Source organism: Molothrus aeneus, chromosome 20 (genome assembly GCF_037042795.1).
Source record: "Molothrus aeneus isolate 106 chromosome 20, BPBGC_Maene_1.0, whole genome shotgun sequence".
NCBI classification, from domain to species: Eukaryota; Metazoa; Chordata; class Aves; order Passeriformes; family Icteridae; genus Molothrus; species Molothrus aeneus.
Window position 1 is genome coordinate 11,337,597 of NC_089665.1, and position 13,940 is coordinate 11,351,536.

General features: G+C 37.5%; 1 protein-coding gene across 2 annotated transcripts in view; it reads left to right on the forward strand.

Moving 5' to 3' along the window:
* PITPNM3 (PITPNM family member 3) overlaps positions 1–13,940 on the forward strand; it is a 47,005-nt gene that overhangs the window by 24,921 nt on the left and 8,144 nt on the right. The window contains exons 13-19 of one of the 2 annotated variants that reach the window (XM_066563621.1): positions 1,409–1,525; positions 2,224–2,340; positions 3,492–3,640; positions 4,660–4,809; positions 5,638–5,821; positions 6,208–6,336; positions 6,723–6,999. In XM_066563621.1, coding sequence (XP_066419718.1) covers positions 1,409–1,525; positions 2,224–2,340; positions 3,492–3,640; positions 4,660–4,809; positions 5,638–5,821; positions 6,208–6,336; positions 6,723–6,999 — 1,123 coding nt within the window. Of the gene's footprint in view, positions 1–1,408; positions 1,526–2,223; positions 2,341–3,491; positions 3,641–4,659; positions 4,810–5,637; positions 5,822–6,207; positions 6,337–6,722; positions 12,673–13,940 lie in introns of those variants that run through there. The other variant, XM_066563620.1, reaches the window with a different exon arrangement.

Below are 13,940 nucleotides of genomic sequence, written 5' to 3' on the forward strand. Positions count from 1 at the left end.
AATATTGTGCCTTTATGCATGTCTCACCCCTCCTGTGCCCCAGATCAGTCTAATCCTGTATTATATATTAATTTTGTCCTGGTTTTGAAGGAATAGGCTACCTCCTGCCTTACATAATTATATCTTTCCCTATTAAGTATCAAACTCCTAGCACAAATCTGATAGTAAACCAGTTTGAAAGTACTGCTTCCTTAAGAAAGTCGAGTCTCTCCTTTACAGGACACTTTCCTATCTTGTAAGCGCATTACAGCTTTTAGAATTTAATAAGCCTTTCAAGCATTTAGAACATATCTCTAAAGCTGTATGTGAGCTTACAGCTCTACATAAAGGACTAGTTAGTTCCAATACAGTCTGGACCTTCTACCCTTGTTGGGGGTTAAGAATAAGACTACTGGCTCCTGAATGCCCTGTGGCTGCATATATTGCCTGCACATTACCTCTAGTGAATAGAATTTATGCCAATTTGTTAAAAACCATGCTTACTTCTCAACACTGCTGTAATTTGTTGTAAACCAGCTGCTTTGCTGACTGTGATTGCAGCATGATTTTACTCAAGGGACTTCATATAAGACATCTTTTAAAAGAGTTCTAGATCACTCTCTTAGCAAGGGTACTGAGATTGTAGAACTTCAGCACAGAAAACCAGCTGTTCAACTTGAAAAATTTGCTAATGTATTTCTCATTCAAAATAGCTATTTGTGATTGCAGGTACAACCACAGATTTCAGTGAGACAGGGCTTCTGGTTTCAATTGAAATGTGGCTTAACCCACACCCAGATTCTGAATTCTGTAGGTTGTGTCCTGAAATCTGAGTTGGACATGAAAGTTTCTTGGTAATGTATGATGTTTAGGTTGTAAGAATGTGTATGACATAATAAGGTTCTGCAAGTTCAGTTGGACTTCAGTGGGTCCTTGTGGGTCCCTACCTATCAGCTACTGAAGTAGTTATACCCAAAAGGGATAAGAAGCATTTTCTCTGAGTAGATGTGTAGAAAATCAATATAGATGAAGTCAGGAATCTGATGTCTGCCACATAAAGGACATTAAAAATGCTTCTGTGGTTTTATGCTGCTTTACTGACTTTGCAGACCATAATCAAGACAATGTGACTTGTCTCTTGATACCATCCTAATATTTTCACTGTTTCTCTGGAGGCATGTGCAGGCTGTGCTGTGAATGGAAAAGCTGTTCAATAAGTATTTGAAATTAAGTGTTGGGCAACAGAGTGAAAGCAGTTTCTTTGTCTGTGCAGGTTTTGTGAATATATGGCTTTACCACTCTACTTCCATTGTGCTTTTGCCTCTGCAGTGTCACTCAATTGGGGCAGCAGTGTAATTTCTCTTTCTTTGCTGAGTACCAGGACTCCTCAGGCCTCAAGCTGTTTATTAAAATATTAATATAATTTCAGGTGATGAGGTATGAAAATGTAAATTTCAAGGAAAATGACAACCTGGATCCAGAAACACTAAGTCCATCCAATCCACGAGAAAAATGGCTACGCAAAAGGACCCATGTCAAATTGAGGGTAAGTTTAACACTGAATATATATGGCAGCCATGGAAGATGGAAGATGAGTTTGGCAGAAATTTAAATGGAGTTTGATCTCCCCAAGTAAGAGTTTACATAACTGAATATCACTAAAGAGCTGAAAACTGATGACTTAATCCAGAGGCAGGCAGATCAATGGTTAGGGAATATGAGCAATTTCATCTTGGTTTATCACTTCATGTTGGGAGAAAGTCTTTCTTTCTTTCTTTAATATTTATTCTTTAATTCTTATATTTCTTTCTTTAAATAACAGACAGGCCCTAAGTTTCCATTATGCAAAGAGCTTTCTTTTATGCTAGACAAATCCATAAGCCAAGCAGAAATATTTCCTAATTTCTTCAGGTGCTAAGTCAATTAATAATGTCAGTTAAAATGCATGTGCCCTGTGCATAATGATGTGGCTCTGTGGCACCACTTGAAGTGAAAAAGAATTGGCTTTCTCTCAAATGTTCTCTCTTATTTGGTCGTTTTGAGTATTCTCTCTAGAAAGTCTATTCAGAAACCCACCATAAGTGGAAATCAGGCTCCAGCTGAAATGGGAATGCACTGCGCTTCATGTACCTCAGACATACTGCCCAGGACTGTGTTTCTGTGTCACTGTTCATAACAAAATAGAGACAGCAGCCTTGTGACAAAAATGAACCATACCCTTCTCATCTTCTGCTCTTATTTCAGAATGTGACTGCTAATCACCGAGCTAATGATGTCATTGCAGCAGAAGATGGTCCTCAGGTACTGGTTGGGCGCTTTATGTATGGACCTCTGGACATGGTGGCTTTAACAGGTGAAAAGGTGAAGTCTGAGTAATCCATTTTCTTAGTTGTTGAATGTGGCACAGATGTACAGTGTCAGAGAAAGCCTTACAGTGAGGAGAAATGTCACTAACCCCCTACTACTTGGGCAGAAATAGGCTATAAAGTGGGCTTTACTGATGGCTGACCTGTTTCTGAGCTCTCATCTCTCTTACCTGATTATGGGTATCTCCTTTGGTTAGTGGTTAGTGGTGAGTGTGCAGTGGTTTCTGAATCGGCCATCCAGCTGTACCACCTACTGGAGACAATTAACTTTCCGAGGAAGAAGGAAAAAGGATTTTATAGTAGTTGACAAAGCAGTAAAAGAAAACCATGTATCATCCTATCCAGGTAAAACAACTAGATAAAAGAATAGGCATTCTAGAAGCTAGGTGGCTGCTGTATCTTACACACGGGCAAGTAAAGATTAGTTTTAGAAATTAGTAGTAATGTGACACAATTGAAACAGTCATTCCTGAAACTGCCTGCAGAAGCCAGGCTTACAGCTAATAAAGTCAAGCATCAAGTGAGCACATTTTTTCATATTCACTGAGATTGTAGGAGTTTCTGAGCAAACTAAGAGAGCAATGCTGCTGAGCTGAGGGCAAAACTGAAGCACGTAGGCTTCACTTGGCTTGTTTCAGGTCTAGCAAAGTTTTTAATATAGTTTATGTTAATTTTGATTAAATATTTCAGTTGAAGAAAACCATATTGATTAAATATTTTGATAATTTGAACTGTTTTGGTTGTAGGCGAGATTATGATTTGAGAAAGATTTTGTCTCAAGAACCAGATGCAGGAGGTTTTTTTGTAGGTTTACTGTGTGAAAAGGTAATATAGCTATGCAAGATAAAATTGTCTTTTTCCTAGTTTAGGGCTCTTCCCAAATTTCTGACCTCTATGTTTGACATGTGCAGTGCTAAGATCAGGGCTTTAAATTATGAAGACGATAAACTCTTGTATGTTAGAAAGCATTTGCTTATTGAGAGGACTCTCTCTGAAGTTCTTACTGAAGTTCCTTCAAACTTCCTTGAAAGCTTTTACTGCCAGACATGGTTGGAGATACTAATATTATCTAGGCTTGGCAGGCCTTGCACATAGGGGGTGTTTTGTTGACTATCACACTAGATTACTGTTTCATTGGTTTTGCAGGTGGATATCTTCATAATGACTGAGCCATCTTCGGGTAGGTGGGTGTATTTTGACACAGAGATATCCAACAGCAGTGGACGAATATCCTACAATATACCTGAACAGAAGAGACTGAGAGTTGGTGTGTATCCCATCAAAATGGTGGTCAGGTAATAACTCCAAACTGGAACTAAAGCTGTGATGGGTTGTGGTGATCAGGAAGGAACTTCAAAAGTGAGTAAAAACGTCATTTGAATCCCTGGTTGGGAGATTAAATCAATGAGGAGAATTTAGCTGAAATAGAATGTGTTGTTATCCACCAGTTAACAAAGTCCAAAGTCAGCTTACAGTCCCATGTAGTGCAACTTAAGAAGAAGAAAATGTTTTACCTCAGTTAAATAAAAAAGGCAATCAATTCAAGAAAATAGTTACTGAAACACAAATAAAATTATATTCAAAAATGAAGATTTAGAGTGCAGGAGTAAGTTTCAAAGAGGAACAAAATAAATTGCCCTCTTTTCATTAGGCTGTGAGCACATATTTGTAGGAATCTTCATCACCAGACATTTATGTGGTCTTTAGATTACAGGTTTTAGGAAACATGAGGTGATGGTATGAGAAGAGCTTTGGATTTCCTTGTCATTTATCCATTTTTTAACATCCAGTTCTCTTGGGGAAAATGGTTTTCACATGTCTTTTCATGACAAGAGTGATGTATGCCTGCATTGTTTTTCGGTTGGTTGTTTGTTTTTGTTTTATTTATTTGGTGCTTTTGTTTTTTTGTTTTTTACTTTTCTCAACTGGCATTCCCATTGCAAGGGGGGATATTTGCAAGAATAGAGGGTGGCTAATGTCCATATTACAAATTGTTAAGCTTATGGAGAAAGTTTGAGTAGTAATTAAGAGTACTTCAAGATGTTTTGCGGGGCTTTTTTTCTAATTCTTTTGGTTATTTGTATGCATGTGATTTCTTATTAAGATCAGCTTCCAAATTTCTCTTTGAAAAACTATTTCCTAAAAGTGTAAGTTTTGATTGTCCCACATAAGACTGAAATCAGAAGCTATATTTGACAGTGATTCTTACAGCTGTAGGTCTAGAAAGATCTAATTTCAAATCTTAGCTAGAACATGCAGAAAATACATTCTGACATTTTGCTTTTTAAATTAATTTATTGCTTTGACTCTGCAGAGGGGACCAGAGCAGTGCAGCAAGTTACCTGACTGTACTGCCCCGAGGAATGGAATGTGTTGTGTTCAGCATTGATGGCTCCTTTGCAGCAAGTGTTTCAATTATGGGAAGTGACCCCAAAGTCCGAGCGGGGGCCGTTGATGTTGTCAGGTAAATGAGATTTGAACACTTCAAATCTCTGACTTTCTGCTTGAATACACTAGAAAGGAAAAGGGTTGCTATACTAAACCGACAGCAATTTTCTAAGGGCCAAGATTCTCTGCAGATACATTTCTATATTTTCTTGCACAGCACATCTGCCTGAATTTCAGAGAAATATTAGAATGCTGTGGATTACATTGAAATTTGTAGTTTAATTTGCCTAAAGACAAAAAGTTGCCTCTTGGGAATATGATCTTGAAGTGTGTGCAGTGAGTTAATAATGAGTCCATGTGTATTTTGTGTTTCACTAATTTCAAATAAGGACATATTTGTACTTAAAAAATATCAGGTGCCATGAATGCAAGAATGTTTTTTGGAGGAAAAATGAAAAGGCCTTTTAATTCATTCTTGCAGGTCTGTTAATGTTGGCCTGGATGGGAAAAGGCAGTTCTCATTTTGGAACTTGCATGAGAATGTAAAGTGTCAGTTTTCAAGGGTTTCCATTCCTTACAGCTGAAATGACAGGAAATCTCATTAAAGATTTCAAAAGTAGCAGTACCTGATGTGTTGCAAGGTTTATTCTAAGTATATTTTTGAATGGCTCTTATATTTTAGATAATATTTTGTATATTAATGTCTCTTGCTTTCCTCCATCTCCCCCAAGGTGTAGACATTATTACTCAGTTTCTGGATTGGAGCAGAGACTTAGGCATGCTGCTTTCCACTTGTTGAAGGACTTCATATGACTTCTAACTGGTCTGAGAAAAGATGCTGACCTGACCTGTGAGCATTGTTGCTCTTTCTGCACGTACATAATTTAACTGCTTCTTCTGACAGGCATTGGCAGGACCTGGGATATCTGATTATCTATATCACCGGCCGTCCAGATATGCAGAAACAGCGTGTGGTTTCATGGTTGTCCCAACACAATTTCCCACAAGGGATGATCTTCTTCTCAGATGGACTCGTTCATGACCCACTGCGACAAAAGACCATTTTTCTCCGGAATCTCATGCAAGAGGTACTAGAAACCTATTTGTAGCCTTAAAACCTCTTTTCAGGGAATGCAATTCAGTAGAGATCTCCCTCCTTTCTGAACAGTAAGTCTTACTGAACATCACAAAGTCTTTTTGCCACTCCTCACTTTTAAAAGAGTAAGGAAAGCTGATAAAACATCCAAAGGGACCTCCAGTCATGACAAATCAGTAGATCACCTGCTTGTCCTTTCCTGTGCACATAGCTGTAGTTCTTGCTCACATGCAGGCAGATTGATTTAGCTTTCTGGGGTTTACAAATTGAAATTGTTAACAGGGAACTCATATGCTGCTTTACTGTAAATCAAGCACCAGCCTTGTAGTTGCATGGTGTTCAATAGTGCGTTCACTTTGGAAGTAATGTTTGTTTCAGTGCCACATCAAAATCTGTGCCGCATATGGTTCCATGAAGGATATTTCTGTGTACAGTGTCTTGGCTCTGTCGCCATCCCAGATCTACATAGTTGGACGATCCACAAAGAAATACCAGGCACAGTGCCAAGTAAGTAACTCTTGCTATTCAGTCAGGAAGTCCTAGGGAAGACAAGGCAATGCATGCAAGTGAATGCATGTGCAAACTTACAAATACACAAAGCAGCAACGGTATTTCAAAGAAAGGCAGTTGGGGTTACAAATGAGGCATTTTCTGGAAGGGTGAATAGTAAAGAGAATCAAGTGGTTGCAGGTTGTATCTACAAGTGCATGCATTGCATATTTCTGAATGACAAAATGAAATGGGTCACTTGAAAAAAAAATTGAGGGGAGAGGAGTATTAGTATTTTTGTAGGTGTCTAACTGGGATGCCAGTGACCAAAACTTAATACCTCATAGCACTCCTTGGTCAAGGCAGCAGTAATTTGTCACTCCCTTCTTTTCTTCCTATTTCAGTTCCTCAGTGAAGGTTATGCAGCCCACTTGGCCTCGCTGGAGTTCAGTCTCCATTCACGACCCAAAAAAAACAACTCTCGGATGATCTTGAGAAAAGGCAGCTTTGGCCTCCACTCGCAGCCTGAGTTTTTGCGCAAGAGAAACCACCTCCGCAGGACTATGTCTGTGCAGCAACCTGACCCACCTTCCTTAAACCCCAAGCCAGAGCGTGCTCAGAGCCAGCCTGAATCAGACAAAGATCATGAGAGGCATTTTCCTTCCATTGCTTGGGTTCGAGGTGGAGTTCACAAATTTGAGTCTATTCCCTAGGAGGATTGGGACTGTAGATTTTGGGTGCACCCCATAAAACTTGTAGGCATGCCTGAAAGGTAGTATTTAGGCAGCTCCAAATTAAGAGAAGTGGACAGGAATTTGTACCTTGGAGTCTTCCCTGTTCTGAAATCTGCCTTCTTACACCAACTGGGGCACTTCCAGTCTTTTCCTCTTATCATGTTTATTGGGGAAGTTTAAAACAATCTAAAACTATCACAAGTTTTGTCATCATAGCAACAGGTTATTTTTGGGAACAAATATAATATGTGCAGTAAGAGGAAAAGATACTGATTTTACTCAGAAGGATTGTGGTATCAGCTAATTAGCTGCACCCAAACCAGCATCAAGGGTAGGTCCTGTAGGTTACAGAGGAGGTTTACACTTTAAACATTAAGTAGTCATGTCTGTTTCCACTTCACTTTTCAATAAAAGTGATAAAAGGGAAGCAGCAGCAGAAGCTACAATAACAGGTGGTTAGGACTTCTACAACAAGATGCTTTCTGGGTGCCTTAAACCCAAGGTTTCCTTTCAGCCTACAGTGTTGGTCAATAGACTCCAACATGGGCACTCTCCTTTGTGTGAGGTGCTGGACAAATAAATGCGAGAACTTCACTTGTGAACCAAACATAAAAACTTCATGTTAAAACTAAATATGTCAGCCACAGTTTGAACACAGTTAGTGTTGTTGTAACCAAAGTAGTGTGCAACTGTACAAAGATCACATTGTTTGTGGAACTCAATGACTGTGCAAAAATTGTGTGGACTGCTCCAAAGAAGATGGCTCTGATGATCTCAGTCAGAGAGTCAGATCCTAAGAGGGCAAGCTAAAAGAAACCGTTTTACTAAGTGATCTGCAAACTTCAGAGCAATTGCTTTTTAATTATTCGAACTAGAATATTTACACTGGAGGGGAAAAAAACTAATTAAGTAAATTGATAAATTGTTTACCTTCTCATGCTTAACAGCAACTTCTGCATTAAGACAATCTGTAGCATTCAGAATTATAGCATTTGAGCTTCAAAGAGTGGACATGCAAAAATACAGGTGCCACATAGACATTTCTCTGCTGATTTAAATTTCTCTCTGATCTCTCAATGGACTTACTAGAAGTAAAATGTGTGATGTTTTCCCTAAGTAGTAATATTTCTAGATTATTATAGTTACTTTAACATAGTAGCAGTTTGCAGATTCTTCATGCAGATACTTCCATGGAAATTCATCAAGAGAATTTTAATGACTGAACTGACGCATGTTTTAAAACCTACAATGAAGTTACAAGTGCACATAAAACCCCCTACCCCCTTTTTTTTAGAGTTAAAAACATACTATTGACACTGAGAAAGCTTGAAGTCAAAAGAACATTCCTTTTTCAGGTTTGTTGTTTGTTTTTTATTTCAGGGAATTGGGGCAGAGATGGTGTGGTGCTTCTCCATCCCCCTTTCAGGTTTTGCTAGACCAGACAGAGTCACTCACCAAGTCGGTTAATGATTTTGAAAGTTAACATGTAAAACAATAAATGCAATGGAAAACTATTAAGACAGTGCAGAAGTAAAGTAAGTCAGTACTTTCTGTTAACCATGAAGTTTCAGTGGACTTTTGGAATGGTGTAAGAGAGTAGCTTTTGCCTTAAGAGGCAGCAAAATAGGTTATAAGTGGAGATGTTTGATTTATATTTTCAGACATTACTTGGCAAGATTGTCAGTTACCTATTTCAAACTTCCTGAAATATCTCTGGCACATCAGTAGTTGGTTGTTTTGGTTTTTTTTTTTTCCTATTGCTTCCTTTAGGGGAAGCGGTTATCTCTGCTGAAGATTAAGGAAAGATGTAAAATGTTTGGTAGCAAACACTCTTTGAGAGCAGGTAAATACATTACAAGGGGCTAGCTTGCAAACTACATTGAAACACTCTTAACATTTACAAATGCTTTCCCAGTAGTATCATAGTTCTTGAACCCATGAAGTTGGAGGAATTATTCCATGTTCTGTCTCAGCCCACTGCATGTATTAATTCTAGTCACATAGTCCGTTTCTTCTCTGCTTTGCACCGTGAAGAGGTTGCACAGGTGCACCAGCCTCCATCTCCTTCTAGTGAATTTACTGTTAGCACACTCCTGCTTGTTAGTTTTAAATAGGCATGGGAATACAAGGCTTGTGAGAGGAACTTAATAGGAAAATGTTAAGTTTGATGAGGGGTCTAAATTGATTGATCGAATAGTTCTTTTTAATCATTGGATGTTGTTTAGCATGTCTCCTGACTGTAATCGCTATTCCTGTTCAAAGCTACCATTGTTTTAGCCATCTACCTCTATCACCCAAGAGACTTGAAAACCTATTTTTTTGTTTTCAATTGCTGTAGTAGAAAGGTCTACTTCCTTTCAGAAGAGGGATCTGTGTGTAATTCTGTGACTGTATTGAAGGAAATAGTGTCTAAGTACAAGGTTAGAAAAATCTCCTAGGTTATAAAGGGCTGTCTTTTACTCTTGGAGACATAATGTCATTTTACAGGATTTCATATCATCAAGACTCCGATTTTGTGTATTTCTATTAATAGCTGGGTCACCTTTACAGCAGTCACTGTGCTTCCTTCCCTTAAGAATATTAGGAGCTAATAGCAGTAAAACAAGTGTGTGTGCGTGCATGTGCGTATATGATTTAGTGTGGTAACAATTTCAAAGTTTCTACACATGGCATTAAAATCAAGCTGAAAATACTCTCCCTTTAACTTTTTCATACAATTTATGAGAGCTTATATGGCATTTGCATAATTCCAGCACTGCTGATTGCTCATGGCTAGAATGGTTTATCTTGTGATCCCACACTCCAGCTGTGCACTTTGGCAAAATAGTGACACAGGCTTCTTAGTTACACGCTTTGTCCACATGGAACTGCATCCAGTCATTCACAGGCATTCAGCTTGCAATAGGATTTCAGTTCCACTTGTGTTTTCATGGAAGATCAGTCCCCTAGGAAGCCATTTGCTGAGGGTAAGTTTGATCCTACAGTCATCTTATTCTTGATTTCAAATCCTCATTGCTGCAGTTTCTGTGCAGTCAGCACTTAACTTAAACTACACAGACTATGAAAGTGTTTTAGCATACACAGAAGGGAAAGGGACAGTGAAGTCAGGTGGGTGTGCCCACAGAACATACATTACATTCATCAGTTGTTTCAGCACCATCTTTTGTTTAGTGCCTCCAGTGTGTAACAGAAAAGCACATTCTTTTAGCGTGCTGAATGGAGGAAGCATAAATGAAATTGTAAAATGCAAAATTGTTAGTCCAGTGGGTACTAAGGGTACAGTACAAGTATGCCACAGTTGGAAGCATTTACTTCTTTGTCCTGTTGATATGGATCCATTTTAAATTACTGTAAAAAATGGCTGTGATTAATAGCAGTGGTAGAGTTATTTGAGATATTGTGAAAACACACCTTCACAGCTGTGGTGTTTTGGTTTTGTCTGTGTGTATGTGTGTATAGCTACTGGAAGACACTAGTTTTGGTTCTGCTTTCACAGCAAATTTGTAACCAATACACATTAAAAAAAAAACAAAAAAAACCAAAAAAAACAAAACCAACTCAAACACAGCAACAGTGGCTGTCCAATTTTGTTGTCTAGCTAGGTAGGTTTGGAACACGATATCATTGTATAGATTGCAGAATTGAATAGTGATGTTAATCCAAATCTGCTTATTTTGAATAACATTTTTCTTTGCGTACACTAGTGCTCTTGGTATAGACTTTTGCTTGACCAAAGTATTCCTGTTTAGTTTTGTGGCATGATTTGTATCTATTCAGCATAAAATTCTGTTAGGTGTAAAAATGACAAAGTACTGGTAATCCTTATTCATTGGGGTTCATGAGAGCTGTCATTTTTATTTGTTTACATTAAACTAGTCTTAATTTATACAGATTACTTCACTTTTTCCTCTATACCTAGGGAAGTCACTTCCAAACAGCTAAAACTTTCACTGATTATGTAGAAGTGGAATTATCAGTAAACTAGAGGGAAAAAAATTACACACCCTGGTTTATGCAGGACAAAGACATTTTTTTCAGAAGCCCCAGTATTCTGCAAAATAGCCTTTGTTTACCATTAGTAGTGAACAAGTTGTCCTGTTTATACATTGCAGTCTTTCTTTAGCCAGGACATTACTAATGCGTGTATTGAACAAATCCTCAATACTTAGATCTATAGTATCATCATGGAATCTTTAGTATAATTTATGGAATAAATTTAGAGAGGGAAAACTTTTTCCCTTCTTTCTATACCATTTCTGTTTTAAACTTGCTAAAAGCTTTTTTTATAAGCATTTAAAACAATACCTGAAACCAGTAGGTATTTTATGTTTTAAAATGTGTAGGTCCAACAGTTGTTACTGAACAAGTAGGATTTTCCTCAGTTTTTTTTTTCCTATTGCCATCTAGGCTGCAGAAAGGTGAGTACATCATCATAGGACTAGCTGATTGGAGCATGGATATCTTTTTAGTAAACTCATTGGCTTGATAATGGAGAGATGACGATTATGCACCACAATTTTATGATTTTTCTGATTAGAGATTGACTTGTGGCATCTGAACTCAAGATTTCTGCATTGAATTGTTCATGTCAGGCATGCAGGGGAGAAAGTGGCACTTTGATCCTCATCTGGAGCTGAGGATAGAATTCCTATACACACAAAACTTTCCAGCCTACCTTCTCAGCTTCTCTAAGAGCAGTGATTCCTCATGGTCTGTATTGAAAGCTTAAGCAGAAATTGTGGGTTTGTGAAGGTAATTAAGACTTCCATTATGTTTAGGCACTCAAGGTAACGATATGTTCCTATAGATAAGCCTAAATTCAAAACCCCCATAAAGAATGGAAGTAATAACACATTTTTCTGGATGAAAATATTTGTTTTTCAGAAATAAGGCCTGGAACAGCTAGAATCATGTGCATGGACACTGGAATTGAAGTCATGTGTTGGCTCTTTCACTCATTTTAGGTCAAGCCCAAACAGAGATTATTACAGTTTACCCACTACTTGTATTAATCTCAATAAGCTATCCTTGAAACTGAATGGAATTTTGGGGAGTTGGGGGAGATGAATTTCACAGTTCATTTGTCATTTGTATGGACGTATAGAACATAGGAGGGGAAAAAGAGAGAGGCAGGTTTAATGTGACATGGTGGGAGATGGTATATTAGAGATTGCAACACTGAAACATGATTTACAGATAGCAAGTCTGAAAGGTAGTGTTATACCTGGATGACTGGTATACAGCCCAGAATGGCAGTCCTCTCACAGAACCCCAAGTCTTATGCATAACTTTTTTTTCTATTTGTTGGGGTGAAAAGGGGCAGTCCCCTTACAACTGAATTCACGCAAAGAAACTTGAAATTGTAGGTGTTCTTTCAGTCTATAGTTTTATTAAGTGCATCCTTTTAAATATTGTCAGTGAGAAGGTTCTATCTGGTGACAAATGTTTATATTTCTTATGGCTGCCTTGTAAAGATTCAAAAATGTACAATAATGAATTTCTTAATATGAAATAAGGAGTAAGATTTCTACAACTGCTATAGATTTTGATGTGAGCTGGTTTTTAAAATCTTAAAACAGATTAGCCACTTAAATAAAACCTTCTTGCACCTTTAAACAAACAGTGTCACTGATTTTTCTTACCAGTAATTTGAGAAATATTGGATCATGATTGTACATGTCCAAGTAGCTGGTGGAAACATTATAAATAGAAGCTGGTTGATCTGTCTGAAATAATACTTGGATTGGAGGTCAACTTTTCAAAAACCTCCAACCCTCCTTCCTTTTCAAAAGTCATAGAAAAAGGCATTTCACTAATGAGAATTTGTGAAAGCTTTATAGAAGTAGTTTCAGGACATACAAAGGACAACGTAGAGATACTATACTTATACTTCCATATAGAAAAGTTGTTAAAAAATTCACAAAACACACACAAACACTAGATGAAGAAATAACACAAGCTAAAATTCTCAAGTCCTCTGAAAGTCTAGAAGTCTTCAGGCTGGAAGGGTTGCTTTCATATTTCCAGGCCTCATTAACTGTTTAAATGTTTTAAAATGGGTTCATTTGACAAGAAAAAAAAGAAAAATTTGGAGCAAGTTTAAAAATCAATACTTAAATCATAATTGAATGCTTTTCATATTTATACCTGATACCATTAAAATTTTAGTAACACTGGAGCTACTAGGTCACATGCACATTTTAAAAATTACCAAGTAGAGCAAAGTTTCCCAAATCAGTCTTTTGTTTGAAAGTTCATTTTAGAGTGAACATAATTGGAGAAGCCTGCACAAAGCTTACCATGGAAAACAGCCCTGCTATTGAATTCTAAAAGCCTGACAAATCTTTGTTTTCATGTGAAAGACTAAACTTTGTTATACTGAATGACAGACCAAAAAAGGGGCTTGTCAAATGAATGTTAATTTTTTTAAAAGTAATTAGAAGCAAAATAAGGTATCAAATGCTAAGTATACATAATCAAAATACTTCCACTGTGATACTAGCTAATAAGAGCAGTTACAAGATGTTACATTAATTGTAGAAACAAATTTCTGTGTATAACTAAAAGACAGATGCAGCACAAAAGCGATGTTTAAGTCAACTGCCAAGATGCTATCTAAAGCATCAGTAAGAAATTACAAAGTTGATCTGATTTGTCTGGAGCCAAACCACCTAAGATAGGATTAGATTGCTAATCCTTAAGGCCATGAAGTAAGACTCCTAAAATGGTTTTGTTCTTGGGGCATGAGTGACTCCACAGAATCCTGTTGCTTTGGAATGGCAGTTTTGCTTAGAACTCAAAGAAGCCACTACTGTTTTATTAACTTCCAGCTAACATGATTAATAACTTTAGTTTGCTAGTAACAAAAAAAACCCCAACAAGTTAGGC